The sequence below is a fragment of the Brienomyrus brachyistius genome, unplaced genomic scaffold (assembly GCF_023856365.1).
Source record: "Brienomyrus brachyistius isolate T26 unplaced genomic scaffold, BBRACH_0.4 scaffold74, whole genome shotgun sequence".
Taxonomy (NCBI): Eukaryota; Metazoa; Chordata; class Actinopteri; order Osteoglossiformes; family Mormyridae; genus Brienomyrus; species Brienomyrus brachyistius.
In genome coordinates this window covers 473,561-499,418 of record NW_026042349.1, presented here as the reverse complement: position 1 = coordinate 499,418, position 25,858 = coordinate 473,561, and the positions used below count along the sequence as shown (strand labels likewise).

The 25,858-nt window shown below is 43.3% G+C and overlaps 1 protein-coding gene across 1 annotated transcript in view; it reads left to right on the top strand.

The window, feature by feature from the left end:
- Nucleotides 1–369: 369 nt before the first annotated feature.
- The window catches only part of LOC125726639 (DENN domain-containing protein 2D-like), a 31,396-nt gene continuing 5,907 nt past the window's right edge, over nucleotides 370–25,858 (top strand). Inside the window, exons 1-13 of the mRNA XM_049002968.1 lie at nucleotides 370–562; nucleotides 8,131–8,210; nucleotides 8,311–8,397; nucleotides 15,915–16,010; nucleotides 16,700–16,795; nucleotides 17,530–17,699; nucleotides 18,280–18,392; nucleotides 19,129–19,198; nucleotides 19,317–19,394; nucleotides 20,774–20,914; nucleotides 21,084–21,232; nucleotides 25,071–25,251; nucleotides 25,784–25,834. Coding sequence (XP_048858925.1) covers nucleotides 8,141–8,210; nucleotides 8,311–8,397; nucleotides 15,915–16,010; nucleotides 16,700–16,795; nucleotides 17,530–17,699; nucleotides 18,280–18,392; nucleotides 19,129–19,198; nucleotides 19,317–19,394; nucleotides 20,774–20,914; nucleotides 21,084–21,232; nucleotides 25,071–25,251; nucleotides 25,784–25,834 — 1,302 coding nt within the window. The 5' untranslated portion in view covers nucleotides 370–562; nucleotides 8,131–8,140. The remainder of the gene's footprint in view (nucleotides 563–8,130; nucleotides 8,211–8,310; nucleotides 8,398–15,914; nucleotides 16,011–16,699; nucleotides 16,796–17,529; nucleotides 17,700–18,279; nucleotides 18,393–19,128; nucleotides 19,199–19,316; nucleotides 19,395–20,773; nucleotides 20,915–21,083; nucleotides 21,233–25,070; nucleotides 25,252–25,783; nucleotides 25,835–25,858) is intronic.

Below are 25,858 nucleotides of genomic sequence, written 5' to 3'. Positions count from 1 at the left end.
ATATGTAAACATGCATATCTATTCTATATTACTAAGTGCTGTTTGGGGCTGCAAGACCAGAGCAAGTGAGAGCAGATGCTGGGTTGCTCTTTTTCTTAAGTCTCATAGATAAACGCGATTATGTGCATTAAGGAGACAACCTCCCTGTTGAGCCATTGAGTCTGATAAATAATGCAATCAGAGCTGAGAACAATAGATTGTGTTGTTGTGTGTCAAAGGCCGGTCAGGTGTGTGCTTGGGCGGGGTGTGGACCAGGTCTGACCACACACTCGCACATGAGAGGTCTGCACTAGGCTGGTGAAAATGAGGAAACTGCCTCTCACTCCTCCCCCCATTAATATGCAAAGGACAAGGTGCAAAGTCTAAGTGCCAGTAGCTGTGTGAATACTTCCTCAATCGGACACAGAAACAGACACAGCAGCAGCGAAGCAGCACAGGGAGCTCCACGGCGCCCCCCGCAGCTGCCCAGCGGCTTATTGCTCACTCCCACCCTCTCTGGGAGGCAGCAGGCCACCTGTAGAACTGTGTAAAGAGTAAGGAGTCCGGCGACACACGGCTGCAGGTGAGTGGACCTTGGCTTGGAGTCTATGGCGACATGGGAATCATGGTGGCCTGTGTTTGCTGCTGCGGTCTTAAGATTAAGAAAGAGATGGACTTTGTTGATCCCAAGGGGAGACTGTGGTGCATACAGCAACAGGAATGTAGAGTACAGCAACAGGAATGTACAGTACAGCAACAGGAATGTAGAGTACAGCAACAGTAATGTAGGGTACAGCAACAGGAATGTAGAGTACAGCAACAGGTATGTAGAGTACAGGAACAAGAATGTAGAATACAGGAACAAGAATGTAGAGTACAGGAACAGGAATGTAGGGTACAGGAACAAGAATGTAGGGTACAGCAACAGGAATGTAGAATACAGGAACAAGAATGTAGAGTACAGGAACAGGAATGTAGGGTACAGCAACAGGAATGTAGGGTACAGCAACAGGAATGTAGAGTACAGCAACAGGAATGTAGAATACAGGAACAAGAATGTAGGGTACAGCAACAGGAATGTAGAATACAGGAACAAGAATGTAGAGTACAGACCAACACATATATAACAGGCAAGACACAAAGACAGAACACATAGGAAATAAGTAAACGTGCCAGTACACAATACAGAAATATCACAGAATACTGTCATAATAGAGAAATAAATATTTACAGATAATAATAACAATAATATAATACATTAGTGATGGTGATACAGATAGCACCAGATTCATATTATTGCAGGGATGGGTTGTTCCTTAAATGTTCTGGCTGCAGGGGGGTGACATTTCGGGGGGAGGCCTTGCTGTGTAATGGCAGCAGGCAGAAACGTTCCCCAGTAGCGTTTTTCAGCTGGGGGTTAAAAAGGGCTGTTTCCTCCTCATCTTGCTGTTCGTCACAGTTTCTCCTTCTCCTTCAGCTCTGAAAGAATTTCATTTTACCCTGCTGACTTAAAATGACTGCTAGCATCCTTTAAGAGGTTTATACACACTGAGATCGCTTGAGTGAATATCCCAGGAACAGACATTGATGACATGCAGCACTGCACAGTTTTACATTCCTCACGCACTGGTATATCATTATTTATTTAGGTAGCCAATATTTTTCCCTGGGCACAAACTTTTTTGAAACAACATCAGCCCAAAACAGCAACTATGTCACCATCCTGGATTTGAACACATAGCCTTCTGGCAATAACTTACCCGTCTTAACCACTATGTAACCATTTGCTTAAAATGAAATTTTGAGACATACTAAGTATTTCACATTTATGTAAGGATTCAAATTGCTGCAGTTATGATGCGATGACTGTTTTCATAAAAATAAGTCCTTGAGTGGAAAGTTTTAATGGGCCACACACAGGGACACACTTTCTGTTTTGGAAATGTGATGCTTTCATAATTATTTCACAGTAAATATCATGTGACAGGAAGAAGTGCAGAATTTGCAAAGGAAATCTTGTGTACATCTGTACAATCTGCACGTATCATGTCAGGGTGACTTGTTTCGATGCCTCAAGTGATTGCAACAGTGTTTTCATGATGGAAAATGCAATTCCGCTAACATTCGTTTTTTTCAAAGAGAATATTTCTTTAATGTTATTTTTGACCCAGTTAGTTAGCAGATGCCTATATTCAGAATGATTTTATAGCATGTAGCTTATGCTATGCAATTTCAAATTTCATCAGACTCTTTATCTGACAGTCTTGCAGTATCCAACTACTTTAAGACACAACTGGTGAGTTGTCACTCTAACCAGTCATCACCTCTGCTGCGGGCTGCATGTATTCATGGTTCGTTAAAAACAAGGCACCTGGACTAGGGCCAACCAATCCATCAGAGTGTCATGACAAGGAGCAGATAAGGTGAAAGCAGCCATAGTGACTCTTCACCTTGACACCCAGCCTTCTGTCTGTTGTTCACGATTGAATTTGTTGCCTTAATTAGGAAAATAATTCCTGCTGCTGTAACAGTATCACTTTCCAGTAAATAGCAGACAAACATTTCCTTCTGTTACTTTGATGCGGTTTAGCGTGGTGCATATCTTTTCCATTTTATCCTTATGCTTTTGCATGTGTTTAATATATTAGCATGTAGGTAATGATGCTAATTCTGGTTGTTTGCGCTCCCATGTGCTCTGCTATTGGGAGGGTCAGCGCCATGTTTTAATCCATGCTGAGGCTGCTCCTGATATTTGTAAAGGCTGCCTGTGAATATGAGCATGCCGTGGAGCCGTGCTGAGTTGGACCCCTTCTGTGTGCTCCACTCTCACTGTCACGGCCTGTCATGTCTTGTAGTGGTTCTCAGGGGCCACAATGGCATTGGGAGACTCTTGGGGCCTTGGGTTCCCCAAGTCGTCCTATGCTAAAAATAACTGCAAGTGTTCTGCTCCCTGGAGTGTGGCCTCCCCCTCTCCCCGAGGTCCCCCGCTGACAAAGGTTAAAGAACCTTTTATCCACATTTTCAGCTCCATATTTGACAGCCATACAATACTGTGCCATTTAAGTTTCATATGACCATTTTCAAATCAAGAACCTTCTCATGGGTCACGCCTTGAAAATGCCATGTTCCTTAACGAAAATAGTCTTTGCCACATTGAGGTTCATTTTCTTGAACTACAGTAACACGGAAGCTCAGTGGGTGTCATTGTGGCCTTAGACCTCCAGCCCTGAGGGTGAGTCCCGCCCTGGCTGGCTCGATGTGGGTGCACTGTCTGGAGTTTTTGTGTGTTGAAGTATTTTTTTAAAAATGCCATAGGTTTTGCGCAGCCTCCTCGAAAACGCCCTTCGTTTGCCGTTGCTCAGCATATGGTTTTGCCTAAAAAGGTTACAACTTTACACTCCCTCCATGTAAACAGTGGTATATTTTGCCTTGTCGAAGCTGACAACAAGAGGTCTCCTCCTAAGTCTTGACCAACCATCTGGACTCAAGATCTTAACCCCCCAAGCCATGTAAGACCTCTTTGCGATTACAATTGAACAAATGGGATAAAAAGGGTTACAGGTATTTTAGGCTGTAATGTTCCCATTTGAGTCTGCCTGGTTTTTCCAGAATTGTCTTGTGACCCTGCAGTTAAGTTCAACAGGGTTTTAATAAGGTCTTGTACTTGACTAAACAATCTAATCTTCCTCATCTCTCTGCAGTTAATCACATTGTGGTTACCTGTTTTCCAGTCAGGTGACTGATGAGGGAAAGTATGTGTGTTTATTCAGTCACAGTGGCTTAAGAAGGGTCTCCGCAGGTCAGCACATTCTTTACACCTTTTGTTTTTACTTGTTGCTGTCTCTGGCATGTGACATCGCACTCTGAACGACAATGTATCGTGTGTGGAAATCACTGCCTGCAGTGCTGTATTTTCTCCAGTGTGAAAAATGTGGCCAGTAGACCGGCCTTCGTCCCTGAGTGTACATGTGTCATTCTGCTCAGTGTATGTTTAGATGTTCTGTTTTCTTTATGTACTGGACTGTCCGTATTCTCCTCCAGGAACAGACCAAAAGTAAGAGTTTGACACTGACAGAGAATAATGTCTGAAAGTAAAAACCTGAAGTGTTCTTAAACCAAAACCCACATTCCCACATTGCACAGTTTTCCTGCTGGTGTGTTTATACTTGATCTGAGGGCATTCACAGGTGTGTGTGTGTGTGTGTGTGTGTCACACATAGGGCTGTTTACTCAAAAAAAGACCAGCCCTGCAGCAAGCTGTGTATTTCCACATATATGCACATTTTTATGTTTTTATATTTAGGAATGTAGATTGAAGACTATATCATCTCTACCAACCATAATTAATAAGACACAAATACTCGATTTATAATGTGTCATCTCCATATCACATTGAATATCTATAAATAGGTACAAAACCTTTTTAAAAAATAAAAATGGAAGCACAATACTCGTGTGAAGCTTTGTGTGTGGAAAGGTCAAAATTTGGACGTGGACAAAGTCACTTAGTCACTTCAGTACCTTGGATCCTAAGGTTGCGGTACCAATGGGTCAAAGGTCAAATGCAGTTTGCCATCTCTTTCCTGTTAAAGGTAATTGTCCCTGACATTAACATATACTACAAATATATATGTATGACTTCCAGTCTTTTACCAGAAATTTCTGACTGCTAATGGCTGTGGTTAATGTTTGATCTGTAGGAGAGACAGACGCATCAGAAATAGGGGCAGATCCCCCCCCTCAAAAAATTAACATGAACAGATATCTAGGACTGAATGATATTGGGAAAAAATGAAGTCCTAAATCAGACATACATATACCTAAGGAAGATAGTCCTGTATCGGACCAACATGTACCTAACATAGATCGTAGTGCTGTATCAAACAAACATATACCTAACGAAGATCATAGTCCTGTATCGGACAAACATATACCTAACGAAGATCATAGTCCTGTATCGGACAAACATATACCTAACGGAGATCATAGTCCTGTATCGGACAAACATATACCTAACAAAGATCATAGTCCAGTATCAGACAAACTCATTTTATCACATGAATCAGTTTTTTTTGTTATGAGCAGAGGCTGCAGAGAGTACAGGCGGATGAATAGACACAGCTCCACCCGAATCCGCTTCTGCATACAGCTCAGCAGAGCACTGAGCATCATGATGTTGCATAAAAGCAGATGCCGAAATGAGAAGACGTCGTAACAGACGGAGGCCCACCACGTGACACGCAAAGATAAAGGCGACAAGTTCCAAAAATGCGTGAAGCAGTGCTTTGCATCACTCAAATGATGCAATTGTACACAGCTCAGGCTGCTAAGCAGGCCTACTCTCAGTGTTCTGCGTGACTGCAGGCAATATTTCGATGGTGTATGTTGACAGACAATAATGAATCACACAAAATTATCCTCCTCCTGCTCCAGCAAGAACATTAATTAGAAAATGTGATCATGCTACAGATCTCAAGTGATGTAACTGCCTAGATGTGTATGAGGAACTAACTCTTACATGCTTTTCAAGGGCTTCGCTTAGCTACTTAACTTCCTTAACATCTCCAGTTTCTGGGAGTTGAGTTTTCCTGTATTTCACCATTGTATTTAGCAGTTATCCGCAGTTATGTAAGAACCTGCTAGGCCATGTAACAAATGCTCCTACCAGCATCTGCATTAAAATCTAGACCACATGTCAGCTGAACCTAAGTTAACACTTTTGGAGCTTCTCCCATGGCTTTTGTCGTATTATTCTTTGAGTTGTGGGTGGAGATAACTACTATTAAACTAGTGCGTAAATTCTGCCTCCCCCACTCATGTGCGTGCAGTTACAATGATTCGTTTTGTGTATTTTCTGCTAAACCTGATGGACGGTGGTTGACTGAAGCCGAGATGGTCGGTGTGGGGTTAACACTGACTGACAGTCGTGACTGCCAGACGTCACCTGAGAGAACCAGCACATCCAGCATCACTTCTTGTTTATGGTTTAATGCCCGAGGTGATTGCCAGGTTCCTTTTCAGTGGATCTTTGCTGTTTCGTTCCCTCTTATTCGATGTGTCTTCTATGAAGTTAGTACAGTTTTGTATGGTTCAGTTTGGAAAATTGCACATTATAAAACATGGTCTAACTGGCTTTCCCTTCTGCTTTCCAGTGCTTATGTCGTATCCTGTTGTTACTACATGCTAACTGCTCTGAGGCAGCAATGTTAGAGAGAGCAGAAAAATATACTGAACTAAGAGTAAAAAGCATCACAGTGGGAGTTTTGCACAGCTGTAATAGTGTCTTTACTGAAAGCAGGATTTTATTTCTCACTAACTGAAAGAAATATTAACATTTCCCTGAGTTTAGGTCAAAGGTCAGCAGTAGACAAATGTCTGACTCTCACCGTCAAGCTGCTGGTTCCAGTTCTTCACTTGAGAGGGGGAATTAAACTATATTAATTCAACAAGTACCTGTCTGACTAAGTTGTGTGGAGGTGAATAGTTGCTTTATATAGTAACAGAATAAAGATTATAAAAAAATAAATAGGAAATGCGTTGAAGCATAATTATGGTGAAAAGCAGGAAGGTTCTCCCCAGCTTCTCCTTTATGTGTCTCGGTCTGACTCCCGGATAACAAAAGGCCTGTAAATGGACATTTTTTTTTGAAGCACCAACAACAAAATCACTATTTATTCATTACATTACATATTCATTTCAAGTAGAACGAGATTATTACATACGTGAAAATATTAAGATGTATGTTCCCAACTTTTGCTGAAGTTGCCTGGAATACACTGTCATCCAAGGTCACTGACAGTGCAGCCTTTAACTGAGCAAGTTCGCTGAGTTATATATCTTACAAATAAGGTTAAAATTCAGTCATATATTCAATGTTATTGACTAGTCAGTGAATCATATTATACAGTGTCTTATAAACAACTTAAAATACGATTCATAAATGCACTGAATTACAAAAGATATATACACATAATGTTCCTGCCATATTTATTTGTTTTGCAAACCCATAGTCTCTCACTGCAAACTCAATTATTTGTCAACAAATACTGACAGTAAGAATATGTGTATGTAACTCTTGCCATTCAGACAATGTGATCAATCCACAAACACTGTATATCCAGTTAAGGGGATTTCTGGAGGCAGTCCATCATCATGCACTTTATGTTAACCCTGTACAGTTGTTCACTGCCATGGCTCTTCCACATAAAAGGAGAATAAACATGGCTGACTCCCTACTGTGAGTCTGTTCCTCCCGTTGACCATAAAAACTGCAGAACTTCTTGGGATCCTCTGAGAAAGGAGACCCTGAACACAGCACTCATCCTAAGTCCTGCACCGACCCCAAGCCTGACACCTTCCTGGAGAAATAACTCATTCCAAGTTCCTGTTGAATATGCAAACTGTGGCTGAACTGTCGCTTAGAATATCACAAGAATATGTGCAGTGCATTCCAAAATAACAGCAGGCTGAGACTGAGGAACTGGGCTAATGACTAGCTGTCTGTAAAGAGTGATGCTCAGATTAATTGGTGGTTCTAAACTCCTCTCATCAGCATGGGATTGTCTGAGGGTGTGTGAATACCCTGTAATGCATCCTGCCTTATGCCTTGGAATCACAACAGGAATCCTAACTGGGCAAACAGCAACGCGAAAGGAGGGATGGAAAGGAGTGGGTGAGCTTACAACATCAGGAGAAGACCCACAATAAACCAATAGCTAAACACTGTCAACATTGGCTGCAGCTCCACACATAGAGCTGTGTGAAGGAACCCCTCTGGAAAAGTGCCACTGACTCAAGGAGACCGATACAGGAGACTGCAGCTTATCCTGCCCCTCCCAGGTCCAATGAGACCCACCTAACTGCTTCAATACAAGAAGGACCTTCTAATGTCAGTCAGAGGCTTCGTTAGACTGCTGTTCTGTTGTTTTAGGGTTGAATTTGCCTTTATAACTTAAACATCAAACAGAAAAAGCAGAAACAAAAATTACATGCTACACTCAAAAGCATATATCTGTCTTTTCATAATGCATGACAGTTGTTTTCTGATTTGCTTACATATTTTGCTGGATTGTATGAGAAAAGGACACAAAAAAGCCACATGTAGCAAACATATGTTAAAATGTCAGTGAAGATGTGATGATTCTTTTGAAGGACACAGAGGATGGAGCAGGACAGAGGGGAGGGACCACTGTGGAGGGTGAGATGGAGGATTTCTTCTCTTCGTGTCAAAGGTGAGCAACACAGGTGCCCTTCTCCTTAACATTTGTTCCCAGTTCCCTGGGAAGAGGACCCCCTTTGTGATGTGCAGTGGTACCTTCCCTTTCTTCCCAGGCTCACAACCAAAGGAGGAGGACAGGGACTTTCCAAGCTCAAGGAGGGGGGCAAAAAAGTTCTCCTCCTTCCGCCATTGGCGTAACCGTGAGTACCGGTATCATTAATGCTCGCACACATGACAGAAGAGTTATAGTTTAGTTATATGAAATTTCATCCAGCCCTGTGGGGAAATTGTTTTTTTGCCTGCACTGTTTTGCTCTTCATAAGATATAAAGATATGACACTGACAGGTGAGAGCAAGCTAGGGGGCACAGCGCAGGGTCAGCCCAAAATATGGAACGGTTAAACATTAAATCTGGCAGGCTGATCCACTGGTAACACACCCTTGCCTGCTGGTTAGTGGATTATTGCTGTAATAAATTGCATCATTTTAGCTTCTTTTTCATTTCTCTTTCTGCTCAAAAAATTGCTCAACTGGCCCACTTGGGGCACCTCTTAGCCACATTAGCCTTGGGCTTCCGGAGAAGTTAATCCATCCCACGCACACTCCATAAAATTAGTCTAACGACATATGTGGACTGTGGGTGTAAACCCAGAAAACAGAAGGAGAACAGATTAACTGCACACCTACCCACCCTACCGTTCACACTCATTTCTAATATCCCATCTCACCATTCAGCTTCATATCTGAATAGTTAATAACCGCGTAATATTTATGCATAAGGAACTGGGCATGCGTGGTGGTGTCCTGGGAGCCTCCTTACCTGCCAAAGGTACGGCTCCACACCTCTGTCACATCTGCATTGTGTTTAATTCCATTAATAGGAGAGTTAAACCTTTTCGAGAATCCCGGGCTTCCTCCCTCGGACGAGCTGAGAAACAGGATACATATTTGCGATATTGTCTTAACACCCCACACGTTGTAAAAAAAAATGCAGCGGCGCTGAAAATGAAAGCTGCACTGTGCAGGAAGTAGAGGAAAAGGCAGGCGGACGAGATGACACGCGGCTCCGCAGGCTTCGGGATCGGGCTGTAAGAAGCAGCATCTCCCTAGGACCGGTGCCCTACGTGGGCTGTTCCTCTTGGAAACTGCGACCAGTACCCATTACTTCTTATATTTGAACCATGTGATCGCACGATCCTGGGTGGCATTACATCTGGGCGATAAGAATCCTGTCCCAGGAAGCGGATCGTCGGCGGGGGCTCGCCTCGCGCTCGTAAGGCTCCTAGGACCCTGAATATAACGCGCTGAAAATACGAGTGAGTTTGCTCTTTCCTTCTCTCTGCTCAATCAATCGCGAAATTGTTTCTTCTTGTTTTGGTCGTAAATATGTCTCTACATCCGCACGTAGAATTTAGTGGATGTACGTAAACTTTTCTCTCAAGCGCTGTTATAATATGGGTTTCAATAGCTGGATTAACCTTAGTTTTGTGGGATATCATAGCGCGATGACAACTACACAAAATGAGAAAGTGTTTTGGAGTGAAAGATGATTTAAACGACTGAAAGAGACATTCTATTTCTCTCTGAAACCATATACGTCTATTTCAAGCATAGGGTAGGCATTACTGTGGAGAAATGGTTAAATTGTCAAAACTTTGTAGAAGTTAAAACATTGTTTTCCATAGAAGTTAGTATTTAGACAACATTGTGTCCGCATTTCACATTAAAAATACACCATTGATACTTTGATACAAAACTGTTTATATATTTATGTACATGTATATATGAAATAATTAAGATTTGTGTTAAGAAATGATGACATGCAGCCCTCACCCCTGCTTAAATCCCGATTTAATTTGGTTAATTTTATTTCTTTATTGTCTATTTATTAATTTTTGTACTTTAGCCCAGATTACTGTTACTGCTACTACCTGCTCTTGGTGTTTGGAAGTGCTGTCATTTCATGGCTTGACAGTCCTTCTGGGACATCAATGCCAAGTGGGATTGTCCATCCATCAATCCATCCATCCATCCATGCTTACACAGGTCAGCGTTGTGTGTGGCGGGGGGCACAAGTCAGGGGTACATCCCCAAGATTTTGGGAAGGCAAAAATAGGGGCTGATCACAACCTTTGCTCCCTGGATACTGTTCTGCAAGGGCGCAACACAGCTGACACTGAAAGTGAGAGAAAATATCATAAAAGTATCATAAAATATAAGTATCATAAAATATAGAAGTATTTTGACTGTCTACCCTTATGTGAGAATGTGAATGATAGTGGAACGAAGGCATTTTGTCACAAGATAGAACAGCCTGAGAGACGCGATTCGATCAGATTGATAAAAGATGCCGTTCCAATGACTCTCCTTTGTATGGCGGCACGACCTGGATCTCCCACGACCAGGTGACAGCCTGCATCACTGTACAGTACGTTATTTGTTATTGTGGCTTATCTCTTATACTTCTACTAGTGTTCCAGTACGTTATTTGTTATTGTGGCTTATCTCTTATACTTCTACTAGTGTTCCTGAGCCTGCAATGTGAATCTCACTTCTTTCTACTTCAGAAAAGGTTCTTCACTGTTCAATGTTTTTTTTTGGATGCCTTGGCCCTCCCCTAAAAATATTCTGGATCTGTCACTAGTGTCAAAATTTGATCAAAAGTAATCTACTAAGTGAATAGTAATGAATTCGCCACGCCTCTCAGTGCCTACAGCAGGCCTTTTGTCTTCGTGGCTGCTTAAAGACTGCTGATTCTGGGTGTTGCCTGACAAATGGTTGCATGGCTAATTCTTGGCCTGTTTTTGTATGGTACTTATAATCATAATAATTCACCAAAGCTAGATTTGGGCCCAGTATCTCGGACAGAGTTATCCTAGGGCTGCTGATTTATGGGGGGAAAATCATAATCACAAATATTTTGGTCGATTATTTAACATGATAACCCATTAACTTTGAAAATATGTATTTCTTGTGTTTTTAACAGTGTATTTCATTGAACTTAGAATATAATTCTACTGAGAAATAAGTTAGACGCAGCTGGAATTGTAACACAAGACAAAACGGAAGCATGACTATGAAATAAAAGGCACCATAGTAATAGATTTACCTCAATTATTTTGTCTTGACAGTCGCTGGAAGCCAAAATCGTTAGTTAAAAATTTGATTAATTACCCAGCCCTGAGTTATCCATCCATCAGTATCTGCTTGTCCTACACAGTGTCGCAGGGAGCCCGAGCTTATCTCAGAAGCTGCTGCCACAAGGCAGGGAATGACCCAGGATACGGCATCGACGCACTGCTAGGCAAACATGCAAATCACTCAAAGCTAGGAGCAATTTGTAATTTCCAAATAACCGTAGCATGTTTTTGAACGGTGGAGGGAAACCTGAGAGAAGCCCATGATGAAGATCATGCAGACAGAGCCAAGGCAGAGATGCAAACCCGGGCCACACCCACCGGGCCACACCCACCGGGCCACCGTGCTGCCCCTGGCGCAGTTATATGGTTTAATTATCTATTCATATGTTAGGATCGTTAAGAAGCTTACTGTTAAAATTCAGCATTTAAAATGGGTTATAGAATGATACAGGCATGCCGCATACATGTCATGGGTGTTGAATTACGGTGATGCTGTGCAGAAACAGTGACCGTTCAGCTCACACTCACAGGAAAGTCCTCCCTGCTACTGTGCAGAAACAGTGACGCTTCAGCTCACACTCACAGGAAAGTCATCCCTGCTGCTGTGCAGAAACGGTGACGCTTCAGCTCACACTCACAGGAAAGTCATCTCTGCTGCTGTGCAGAAACGGTGACGCTTCAGCTCACACTCACAGGAAAGTCATCCCTGCTGCTGTGCAGAAACGGTGACGCTTCAGCTTACACTCACAGGAAAGTCATCCCTGCTGCTGTGCAGAAACGGTGACGCTTCAGCTCACACTCACAGGAAAGTCATCTCTGCTGCTGTGCAGAAACGGTGACCGTTCAGCTCACACTCACAGGGAAGTCCTCCCTGCTGTCTATCTGTCACCCTGGGTTAGTTTGTATAGTTGTCTGTATAAAGGATCAGTACCCCGGAACTGCAGATATGAGGCCAAAGGTACGGCCATGGGGTGAAAGTTTACTACCCTAACTGGAATATATTTATTCTTGTTTATTGTTCCCATGACGCCCATTCTTTGCAAACTGCAGTAAAAAAAATTTGTGTGTATGTGACGTGTGTATGTGGCTCCTCAGCCCCGAGAGCTGCTTGTGCATGCAGTGCTGATACCGATTACAGCTGCTTGTGCATGCAGTGCTGATACCGATTACATCTGCTTGTGCATGCAGTGCTGATACCGATTACATCTGCTTGTGCATGCAGTGCTGATACCGATTACAGCTGCTTGTGAATGCAGTGCTGATACCGATTACAGCTGCTTGTGCATGCAGTGCTGATACTGATTACAACTGCTTACTCTATGGCCACAGTTTTGTTTGCCTTGAAGGGGATTTACTGCAGCTGACTGGAAATGTTAGGAGTTGAAATGCTTGTAGCTGAAATGCCTTGTAGATGCGCAAAAGCCCTGCTTTTGTGTGCTTTATTGTCTTGTACTGGTGTCTGCTCAGCGACTGTGGAAAAACAAGCTTAGAATAACAGAGCAGCCCACTCAGGAACACCACCCTGGGGATCAATAAGGTTTAACTCAAGTGAGTTGGGGAGAGAGAAGCTACCATAGAAAGCGAAAAAAGAAAAAAGCTGAATCTGAAAAGACGAACGAATGAACATTGCTACAAGAAGCAGCATGTGAGGCTGACGCCTTCTAAAGCACCGAGTTCCGATTACTTCATCAGGTCATCCAGCTGGAAACTCTTCAAGTTTGATGTCAATGAGGGTAAAATACCAAAAGTTTGTTGAGCATGCTAAACATGTTTTTGCTGCCTACACTGGGAGAAGTGAATTAAACATGTTGACACTTGAAAAATAGGGGACAAGACATTCCGCTGCGAGACTGTGTAGAGCTATTACAGTGTTCGGCTGAATCGTTCTAATAAAATGTACGTGATCTGTGATTCTTAATGCAGAGTACTTAGTGGACTGCTACAGTTGTCTTTGCTAGTTATGCACACTTTGAAGCAAATAGACTCCTGCAGTGGAAAAAAAAATGTGTGCTGTGATGTGCAGACAGGAAGAAACTCATCAAGGCGTTCGGTAAGCGCCTTGGCACCTGCCTAGAACAGGAAGCTTCAACAAGCATAGAACCACATCTACAAGGGAAATGCTCTTCACAGCTTATTTTTCTTCCATTAATACTGGCAGAAAATACCAGCAGTGCCATGTTTAACCCCGGTTTATCAGTAGACTTGTTTGGGATCTTATTTTCCTGACACCCTCATCCATGTAACATTTTACCAGGTGGCAGCAAATTGGCTCAGGGAAGGTTCTAGATAAAGGAATGCCTGTTTAGTTAAGCACTTACTCACTGGTGCTTCAGAAGATGTACAGTCGTGTAACTGGTTGGAATTGGCAAGAATGTTGGCCTTTATGAAATAAGTGTCTGATAGACTAATAAGTAATGTTGGATGTTATCTGTGCCAAGGCATCGCTCAGCTTTGAAAATGGAGAGCAGACTGTTGGTTGTAATTAGGGAAGGTTTTGGGCACATTGAAGGAACACAGCGTAAGAGGCACTGAACCACAGAAGCCAGAATGAAATGCAAAGGCTGCAGTGCAGTTTGTCGCCTGGCCAGTGAAGGTGAACACCAGGGACCTTTTTGATTGTAGGTGGCATAGAAGGAATCTGAGGTGTTTTGCGACACGCTTTCTTCGGAGAAGTGTTGGCTATTCTGCCAACATTCCACCCGGAGTCTTCCCACCAAAGAAAGTGGACAAGACTCAAAAAATAAGGAGGTAAAAATGGACTCAATAAGGGCTGCAAAGCAAATGTGTGGAATTATTTCAAGGATGTTTTTTATTGAAAACTATGGAGACTTGGGATGTACTAGGACACACTTGTGGCTGCGGTTACTGTTTCGTCAGTGAGCTTTCGCTTCTGCTCATCCGCCCAGTAGCATTAGAGACCTGCACTATGGAACTCAGGAAATGGCCACATGACACATGAAAACATGCAGAAATAACACATGACCGCTGACGCAGCAAGACTGTATGTCATTCGTGATTTTTGTTCTGTTATTGTTCTATTTTCTCAATCCTATAGTCTGCGTAAGACCATACTCACTATTTGTACTGAAAAGGAAACATCCCAGAGCATGTCTGGGCCAACTGTAAACCAGTCACACGACTTCTGCAATCAGACCCAAAGCCGTGGAACCAGCTGGCTTAGCCATGGTGTGTTGGTGAGCCGCTCCCTCGCCGGCTCATTTTACATGAATAGAAAGGAGATGAAATTCGAGTTTCATACACATAGACTCATTAAGTTTCATGCTGGGAGCAGTTGTTTGGAGTTATTGGATTTCTCTTGCAGAACATTCAACCGAATTATGGTAGTTTCCTGTTGCAGACATTTGGAAATGTCCAGTGTTTTCCTGAAAATGGCAGCTTTTAGATGTCAGACCCTGTGGTCCTGAGGGTTACTGCATGCCAGGAAGACAGATTCAGCAAAGCAGGTGCTGCATAGGGCTGTTGGGAGTGTGACCGTTGTGTCGTATTAAACGGTTAATTTAGCCCCCTAAATCTACCACAGTAGCCATGCTCTCCCACGCCCTGCTTTTTTTAATTTGCATACAGCAGTGAGGTACATAAAGTGCACAGATACTATTATATAATGCAAAACAAAGACAAGTGTGAAGACTTAATAATAATACCACTACAAACACAATGCAAACAGCACACAGGACACAAAGAGAATTTACTGCAGGAAATGATGAAACGAGCCGGTTGTCCGCATGCAAATAAACAGACGGAAAGTTAAATTTTCTGTGTTAAAGATGAAATGTTGTCCTCTGTACATGGATGATGAATCCAAACCATCGATGTTTAGAGATCTTCAAATCCAGTATACAAGGCGATGTCTTGTCAGGCTCTTACTAACCTTGCATTGGCCATGGCACAGTACCTGAAGTAACGTTTACTGGGTCGTGATATAACTGAATATCTTTAAGCAGAAGTAAAGAAATAAAACGTATTAATTTTTTCATTTTTCTTCAGTTTAAAATATAACTGGAAAATGCACTTGAATTAATGACACAGGATATCTTGGTCACATACTTTAACAAAAATGTCAATAGCCATCATATCGTTTCCAGGTGCAGAGTAATGGTCACTGTCCTGTGTGTACGCCGACGTGGAAATTTTGACCAAGACCAATATATTTTTGTGTAAAATTGGTGATGGCAATGACCGGCTATCATGGGAGCCCTTGCCAAGTGAGGGTGGCAAAACAGAGCAGGAGGTGAAACCTACCGAGCTTCATCAAAATTATTTTAGTAGTTGTGTCTTTGGCTCTGGTTCTGCTAACATTAAATATTTATGACATTTAAATATTGGCTGCTAATATCAGCCTCGACCAGGCTGATAAGGGGGTGGGACAATGCCAAGGCCTCCGAGTGATTCGTCTGATCTGGGGGGCCCAAAATCATTAGCAACAGCCCTGGCCATGACTGGCAAATCAGAATGATACTTATATTTGGTTTTTAAGGAATACTGGTTGTTTGGGATGTAAATACTATTCCCTTTGTTTTGCCCATAATTACTGTTTCCTGATCTCTGCTCCTGCCCAGCTGAGACGTACCCAGGTGACGATTCCGTGGAAGGTCCCAGGGAAGATCCTGCCAAGGTCAATGGGCAGAGGACAGAACCACTTAACCTGAACCACGGTAAGGAGAGGGGGCTTCTGCAACCTGTTGATTGAGCGGCAAGAGCGTCATGGGATGGCATGTGACCAAACTGACTGCTAATAGGGTCAAACTGCAGCTGAAGCCTGGTCAACTTTATAATAGTGAGCTATGACACAGTTCGGCGGCAACCAATCAGAATGTAGCGAAGCTCCGCTAAAAAGAGTTCCACAGAACACAAACAGCCACACTTTTGTAACCAAACAGTCCCAAACACCATCAGGGTATAAACTTTGAAACAGATCACGTCTCCCCACAGCATTTTTACGCTCCAGACACAGTAAAAAAATTACCTGTGTTTAGGCGACATATAGCTGAGCGTTTAAAAAACCCATGTAGAGATGCATTTTATACCGTGTCAACACAGTATAAATAACTAGGCTAATACCTTTCTGTTCAAGGGCAAAGGTTTCACTCTGTAATGCATTATATTGGTTGCCGTATGATAATATCTGGCCTTTTAATCATAGCCACGTAAATAACAATTGAATGAAAACAGTGACGTTTGGTCTAAAAATGAGAAATGACAGTGGTGATGATATATGACCAAAGCCAGCATTACTTTCTGCAGTGCTTATGGGGGGGCTGCCACAGAGAGAAGAGGGGACACGGCACTGTGAGGGAAGGTTTCTGTAGAAGTGTGCCTACTAACACCACCGCCCCCCGCCCAGGTGCCATCATGTCTAGTGAGGATATGGTTGGCGAGTCGCAGTTTAAGAGGCTGACCACCATGCTGTCCTCCTTCCGCGAGAAGCTCCAGAGGTCCGGTAAGTCGGATAATGTGGCTGATTACCGCAGAACAAGCACTTTAGGAGAAAAGACCACAACTAACACAACTGCTACGTTAATAATTTCATCATCAGGGTTGTTTTCTAACAGAATCCTGTAGCAGGATTGACCTGCCTGTCAGGTTGTCCCTGTGGAGCACTTACTGACGGTCGTCCGTCTCACTGGTGTTAATAAGGGACAGACAACATGGAGTCGATATAGCAAGGATTGGAAAAATGTTTAGGTCCCCAGGAGATGTCAGACACACACACACACTCACACACGCAGACACACTCACACACGCATACACACACACTAATGAAATCAAAATACTGGAAATTTAGAGATGTCAGATATCCTAATGACATGAATTGGACTGCAGGAGGAAACCACTGTATTTAGGTGGAACCCACATAATATAGAGAGAACATGCAAACTCCACCTATGTGTGGAGAAGGGGCAGGATTCAAACGTCCAGAACTGGGGGTGTGAACCCACCTGCCCAGCAGATTCCAGCTTAGACCCCATTAGTATCCGTGCTGTATAATGTGATTAGTATCTGTACTGTATAATGTGATTAGTATCCGTACTGTATAATGTGATTAGTATCCGTACTGTATAATGTGATTAGTATCTGTACTGTATAATGTGATTAGTATCTGTACTGTATAATGTGATTAGTATCTGTACTGTATAATGTGCTGAATTTGTTGTTATGTGCTTTTTTCTACAGCCAGTACTAATGAGTCTGACCAGGCACCAGTGGCAGATCCCAGTATAGTGGAGGTCCCCGCCAAGGAACGCTACACTGGGCAGTTCTTCTTTGAGTACCTAGTGGTCGTCAAAATCGATAAGAATAAAACAGGAGGCTATGAGCCACAGATCATCTACCAGTTTCCCAAGGTCAGTCCCAATTCCATCATCCATACGTTTTTATGTCGATCTTCTCTAACTGCTTCCCCGAGGTCATGATCATGGGGGCTTGTATCATGAAGAAGGATTTCATGCTTAGCCGGTTAGCTTGTCAGGTTTAAGATAGTCTGGGTTAAATGTAAGTGACTGAAGATAAAGTCCATTTAAACCTGGATACCTTAAATCCATTCAAGATTTGAGATGATCTATTTGTCACATACGTGTTATGCAGTAAAATGTATCACCTGCGTCGCTCCTGGATGGTGAAATAAAAATAAGTGGTGAAAGGAGAACCAGCAATAAGATTTTAAAATTAAAAGGAACCAGTAATAGAATAAAGCAACTAGGAAGAAAAATTACATTTTGAAAAATATTGTATAAAGTCCAGCTAAGCAAGAAATCCGGCTTCATGAAAAAGGCCCCAGGTCAGTCAGAACCATCTTTGTTATTGTTATGCCTGTGTTAGAGTCTTACATCACTGTCATTTTGTCCTGGATGGGTTTGGGTGGTAGGACTGGGCGGAGCTTAATGCCTGTGGGTAGTACTGAAAGGATTGTCGTTTGGTACCCAGAAAGACGGGATGATGAGATCCCAGAGGGAGCAGGAAGAGAAGACTCTGAAAGCAATCACCCTCTTCTGCTTCCCGGATGGGATGGAGTGGGCCCCGCTCTCCGAGTACCGCAGGTGACTACACTGCCCCGAACACACAAACACGCAGGCAAACTGTGCATAGAGGAACATCAGCAGGTGAGGCCAGGATGTGGCAGTGCTTTGTAGAGCGAATGATATGAAGGCGATGAGCAACACTGCGGCGAAGGTTTGGTGTGAGGCAGATGGATTTGCAGTTAGATTGCACAGCCTGGGTGGGCGTCACCTGTTTTAAATCCTGTTAAAACCAGTTTTATCACAAAAGCAATGTTTCCCTCCATCTCAGCAACAGGAGAAAATGCGGTTGAGTATACATTTTAGGATATTAAGCTCCTTTTAAATTGTTGTTTTAATTCCCTTTAAGTCACAGACTTTATATCCAGGCCACAGTTGTAAATAAGAAACATGTTCTTAATCTGTCTTGCCTGGTAAAATAAAGGTGAATAAAAAATAAAAATAAAAATATGTTTGGAAAAAAACTCAGCTCAGGTCAATGGCATGTCGAAGGTAGCCCTTTTCCAGCGTCTTACTGGGTTTCTGTTTCCGCTTTGTAGTGGTTTCTGTTGGTTCTCTGGCCTCTTTCATCCCCCTTTGCTCATTTTTCCTTTTCATCCACTGCTTTTTGCATGCCCTCTATAAAAAGGAGGATTTAGGTAAGTGGACTGGCTTTGCTGTGTGACTTCCTGTGGTCTGTGTAACAGTGCAGTGTATTATCCTGTGGTGAGGAGTACAGGATTCTCTCTTGGTAACCCTTCCTTTACGCTCTCTGCAGTGAGACCTTCTCCTTCATCTTGACTGAAATGGATGGCAGCAGAAGAAACGGCTACTGCCGGAGGCTCCTGGTACCCTCTGCTTCTTTACCACAATTGCATCCCTGGCCTGGCGACCTGCATCTGGCCTCTAAGATGTCCAGTTTAGCATTAATTCGGGTAACAATGGAGCCGTATCTTTGTCTCACAGCCGCCTGGCAGTAGAGCACGCTTACCGGAGGCCTTCTGCATCGTCAGCCGTCTGGCTTGCTTTGGACTTTTCTCCAAGGTAACCAGGATGTCCACTCCAGTATGTGTTTGCTTTCTGGTCTCGTAGCCTGTGGGAAGCAGGTGCTTTTGATGTGCCATATTGTTTCTGGGTTATGCAGTGCCTCAGTAATGTCCCGGGTGGTGGGGTGATTGCTGCTCTGCTCTATGTGTGGGGTCTCTTACTATGTTCACATTGATTTCCTCAGCATACTCTGGTTTGCCGTACTGTTCACAACATGTTTTAGGTGGACTTGCATGCTTTAAAAATGTGATGTTTGTGTCCTGTGTTTCCTGGAATAGACTCTAGCCTTGAACTGGGATGGCAGTTGTGGAAATTATGGTTGGAACTATTAATTATTTCAGTTATTTCACAGTTATTTACTAATGCAGTTCAAGCTGTATGGTGTTCTCTGTATCGGCGAACTGAGCCCCGCGGTGCTCTTACATGCATTTCCGGGCTTACTGCGTCGTTATAACCCTTACATGCATTTCCAGGCTTACTGCATCGTTATAACCCTTACATGCATTTCCGGGCTTACTGCGTCGTTATAACCCTTACATGCATTTTCGAGCTTACTGTGTCGTTATAACCCTTACATGCATTTTCGGGCTTACTGCATCGTTATAACCCTTACATCACTTACTTACACACAGGATGGCATTAAACTATGGACTCATCCATCAGTTTATCCATTAACCAGCTGCCTGCGTGCGGATGGCCATGGATCATGTGACTGAATATGACAGTATTTAATCATTAAGTTGGTATTTCCCTCAGCGTTTGTGACCCTCAATAAGTGCTCCACAGGGACAACCTGACAGGCAGGTCAATCCTGCTACAGGATTCTGTTAGAAAACAACCCTGATGATGAAATTATTAACATAGCAGTTGTGTTAGTTGTGGTCTTTTCTCCTAAAGTGCTTGTTGTGCGGTAATTTACACATTGCTGCATTATGCAAACTCAGTGGTAGACCACATGCTTTGCCTGGAAGAGTTCTTCTTACAGCTGTGTTGACCTGACTTTGGAGTAACCCCCACTAAATGAATACCTGTAAATGAACCATTCATGCACTTTGCTATTTTATGAGAAGCTATTTGCTCTGAGTACCTCTAGCTGAAGACCTTCTTCATCTCCTGTTTATCTTTTATGGTATCGAATAAACAGCAGCCCAGCCACTGCCTGTTTTAAAGTGAAACTGAAATACATTTTTGCTCCTAGTCCCACCTGATCATCAGTCTAACAAACTGGAAATTTTTACATTGTTTACAAAACAAAGCAGTGGATCACTGGCCACTGTAAGGCATTCCTTGGGATTAATGGCTCTGCTTCCTGGAGCAGGGCTAGGGTTAGTGTTAGGCTCCTTGTCAACCTCAGTTTTTGTCCTGACATGGCACAGATCTTTGATGAGGTGGAGAAGCGGCGGCAGATCTCAATGGCGATGATCTACCCCTTCATGCAGAGCCTGAGGGAGGCGCCGGTTCCTGCCCCAGGACACACTGTTAATATCAAGAGCTTCATTCCGGAATCCGGTACAGAGGTGAGTGGGACACACAGCCACGCAGTAAAGAAACACACATACAGAAACCGGCAGAATAATAGGAAAACTGGTAGTAAAAACTCTAGTTTTCATTGTAAACGTGGATTCTGTTTGTGCAGCATGGATACTAATGCAGACGTGTTGGGTGACATTTTGATACGCACTGCAGATCATCAAGCTGACTCGGCCCCTGGACTCCTGGCTGGAGCACGTGGACTTCCACACGCTGTTCCACTGCCTGTCGGATAAGGAGGTGCTCCAGGTGTTTGCCGCCACTGTCCTGGAGCGCCGCATTATCTTTGTCGCCGAAGAGCTCAGGTAACTGGCCAGTCTTCTGCACAACTAAGATGGGCGGAGGTCTGCACAACTACAGCGCCAGAGGTTTCCACAGCTAAAGCAGCCAGTGGTCTGCAGAGCTAAAGCAGCCAGTGGCCTGCAGAGCTAAAGCAGCCAGTGGCCTGCACAGCTAAAGCAGCCAGTGGCCTGCAGAGCTAAAGCAGCCAGTGGCCTGCAGAGCTAAAGCAGCTACTGTTGATGGTATTTTGGGCATGCAGTTACCTGCCCAGGTACAGAAAAATGTAGCCTAATAACAGTTTAAATGGCTGTAAGGAAAAATATAAATCATAAATGGCCATTATAATGTATAAATGACTCCATGACCCTGTACTGAATAAGTGGTTGGGGGATGGATGGATGGATGGATGTAAATTGACTGATCAATTGATGTGCAACCGGAGTTGTCTTAAAGGTAAAACTGGCACTACAAGTATTGTAAAGTATAGCGAGCACTAACAGTGGTATATTGTAAGACTTCATATTTGCGAAAGCATTCTAGCATGTATGGTTTTGCTCATCTGGGAAGCTGGGAATATAAAAGTGGCGAAATCTCTGTGTTTTGATTGATTGCTGTGGAGCAGCAGAGCCTTTGTGTTCTGGCCTCAGGCTTAAAGGAGCTTCCAGTAACAGAGTACTGGAGAAACTTCCTACTCACTGCCGGAGCAGAAGAGTGATTAAGTAGCTGCTTTGGTGATCAAAAGCTCCAAAACCTGGATGAAGAAGGACCGCGTCGTTCTGCCTTATGAGTAGGAGAGTAAATAGCATCCGTGATAAATGCAGGACATCCTGTAGACTCTGCACGTGGATAATGCCCGTGGCTGAGCTAAATGCTAAACGTAATGCGATACCTCCATTGGAGAAGGCTTCTGAGAAGAAGGAGAGCAGGCATGTACATGCTCCGATAATGAAGGAACCATGGGCTAATGAGAACGAAACCAAGCATGCAGCAGTAATCTTATATATCTTCAGGGTAACTGGACAAGAGTCACATTTACCAGATCTGCAACCCCAAAAGAATTTGTATGTATTCATTCAAAAGAAGTGTTGGCGCTCAAAATGTCTCTCGGGTAAGAGCAACTGCGACACAGCTGCGATTTACTGTTGTGACTGGCAGTGACTGTTGTGTGTGTATGTTTCAGGTGCGGTGTCATGACAGTGCTTTTTCCTGCACACTTTGATTTACTTATCTGACACCCTGCTTTAAAGCAGAACTACTAAAATGAATCCAAATCTGCATAACAGACTGCCTCAGATCCTGAATCAGTCTGCACCCAGACCGACCCAAAACACGAATCATTTCTCCTTTATTTGGAGAGATAATGCAAGCTGGAGACATGGAGACATACCCCAGGGTGGTGTCTGACTTGAACCCGGGGACAAGATGATCTCCACCCGTCCCCCCGCAATTATATGTCAAAGAAATGATGAATTCCATTAGTTTCACACCTGTGGTTGAAAGATTCCTTTATCTAGTCTTTTAGATAACTTAAAAATCTCAAGAAAGACCAAATCTCAACAAGGAAGGTATCCTATCCACGTGATCCTAACTTGTTACCAGGCCCAGAGCGGCCAATGATAAAACTGGAGAATTCCCAATGGACCTTTTTCTGTCGGTCAGAAATGAAATAATTTTATAATTTAAACTTAAAAATTGTAGAACATCATTTCAGAATGATAACCAGTGAATTTTCTCATGCACACATGCACAATGGACCATGATTGCTTCTCATTTATAACTGAGTGAGCACAGCACGAGTACATCTTTTTTCTCTAGTAGCAATGTTTGTTCATGATTTGTACTTTATTATTGAGTTATTACTCAGTATTTGTGCCCCCCTCGAGTAAAGTGTTACCTATAAAAGTTTTGATGCATACAAGTATTTTCTGGCTGGTCACGTACCCAGAACCAGTGTATGGGAAATTCGCAGAAAAGATCACTTCCTAATCACATCAAAGGTGAGACTTATATCTTATAAACGCTACAATGTCTAATGACAGGCAGACTGCACATAAAACAATTCTGTGTAAATCAGTTTTGATATCGGCCTGGGGCTAGGCGATATGGTGATATATTTTATCATGGCTTGTTCAACGATACAATTCAAGTCATTATTTCTTTACATCAGTGCTCCGTTTTTACTTAAAATTGCCTTAGAATTGCCCTTAAACAGGTTCAGAACATGAAAAAGATGACAAACTGAATTGACCAGAAACTGAAATCTAATTTTAATAAATCATATCAATAACTCACAAAGGCATGTATTCAGTGGGCTGCCAGGTCTCCCGGCTGACCACTGCAATCCACTCACTGCACCTTGCTGGGTCTGCTGGAAATCTATGAAATGTTAAACCAGGTTTATTACCTTTGCAACGTCATGTATGTATATATGACAAATTATTCCAGCAGATTACTAGGACCTATCAGGACCCCCCCCCCCACCCCTTTGGGCGGCATTGCCCCAGGGAATAGGTGGGTTAGACTATCACATGTCCTCTAAAGCCTGTTTTCCCTTTAATGAACAAAAGCATTATGTAAGAAATAAAGTTACATGATTGTTGCTTGACTCTCGAGGCCGGGCTAGTGTCCTGTCACCCCAATGCTCACAATGCGCATGACCCCATATTCACAGTAAAGGAAGACAAACAGGCTTTAGCCAAGGTGACCTTGAAATACGTCATTGCCCACAGAGCCGCTCACAGTGTACCCCACCCCCCACTCCAGCAGACCCAAACACCCCTCCTTACAGAAGCAGTGAAATGTCACTTACATGAAGGTCCACACGGGGTGAGCACATCACTTACATGAAGGTCCACACGGGGTGAGCACATCACTTACTTGAAGGTTCACATGGGGTGAGCACATCACTTACATGAAGGTCCACATGGGGTGAGCACATCACTTACATGAAGGTCCACATGGGGTGAGCACATCACTTACATGAAGGTCCACACGGGGTGAGCACATCACTTACATGAAGGTCCACACGGGGTGAGCACATCACTTACATGAAGGTCCACACGGGGTGAGCACATCACTTACATGAAGGTCCACACGGGGTGAGCACAGCACTTGCATGAAGGTCCACACGGGGTGAGCACAGCACTTACATGAAGGTGAACACAGGGTGAGCACAGCACTTACATCAAGGTGCACATGGGGTGAGCACATCACTTACATGAAGGTCCACACGGGGTGAGCACATCACTTACATGAAGGTCCACACGGGGTGAGCACAGCACTTACATGAAGGTGAACACGGGGTGAGCACAGCACTTACATGAAGGTGAACACGGGGTGAGCACATCACTTACATGAAGGTCCACACGGGGTGCACACATCACTTACATCAAGGTGCACATGGGGTGAGCACATCACTTACATTACATTTTTATCCATAGTCAAGGCTGCTTACTTCACACTTCACAAGTGAACCATCTTTCCTGGAGTTGCTGTATTACCATTAAATAGGATTTGAACTTGCAAATTTATGTTCACAAATTCATGGACCTGCCCTAACTTTTTAGCTTTTTAGCATTCCAAGCAGCAAAGATGGTAGCGTACTAAACCTCCAGCACCAAGTGTGGCTGAGACCAGGCTCCACAACTTTGTGAAGTTTATGTGTGATACATTACTCACCACTATTGTACTTTCATTACAGCACTAAATGTGTCTATAAGCTATTAGCATCTGAATACAGTGTAAGAATATGATATGTGCTAGCTTTGATATTCACTTTAAGTAATGAAGGCTCAACATCCAAAGTCGATGTATGCATGTGCGAGGCTTTAGTCTTCTCTTTGTTTCACCTCCTCATCTCAGCACGCTGTCCCAGGTCATCAATGCAGTGACGGCACTGCTGTACCCCTTCGTTTGGCAGCACACTCTCATCTCCATCGTCCCTCAGATCCTCCTTACTGTAACCATGGCACCCACCCCCTTCCTACTGGGGGTGCAGAAGCACATGCTAAATGAAATCATGGAGGATGCTGACACCACCAGTGTGAGTAACTTCTACGATCGGGTTTTCTGTGCTGCTACGCCTCGCCTATGGAAGCGCCCTTCCTGACACTCCGAGAGCAGCCCAATCTACCGACAGCCTTAAAAAAGGACTTAAAACCTTCATTTTTAGCTAATTTTATCATTCTTAATTTTTTTGCTTTATATCTTTTTTTGGATTGTTGAGGATTTGTAGCACCTAGAGATTTTCTCCGAAAATGTAAAGTATGTTATTTAAAAAATGTATTATAATGATTATAACTACGTATGCAGCTGATGGGACCTACAGTACAATGCTGTCAGGGCATTATGCCTGACAGCAATCTGACACCTAGTCTGTAGAGGTTACATAGTAAGTGTTGCTAATAAGTGTCGGCAAATCTCATTCGACCAAGAAGGTGTTCGGGTAGCAATCCTTTGCAATAAGTCAAGGAAGAACACTACAGTAAAGGGAAAAGGGAGGTGGAGGACGCAGGCCTTCTTGCGGCCCCTGCCAACTGGTACTGTGTAACTGATACTTACTGCTTCTGTTATAGCTGCTGGTCGTAGATTTGTCTGAGGGAGCGGAAAAAAGGCTCATTGTGAAGGTGAGTGTAACATCCTTCTGTGTA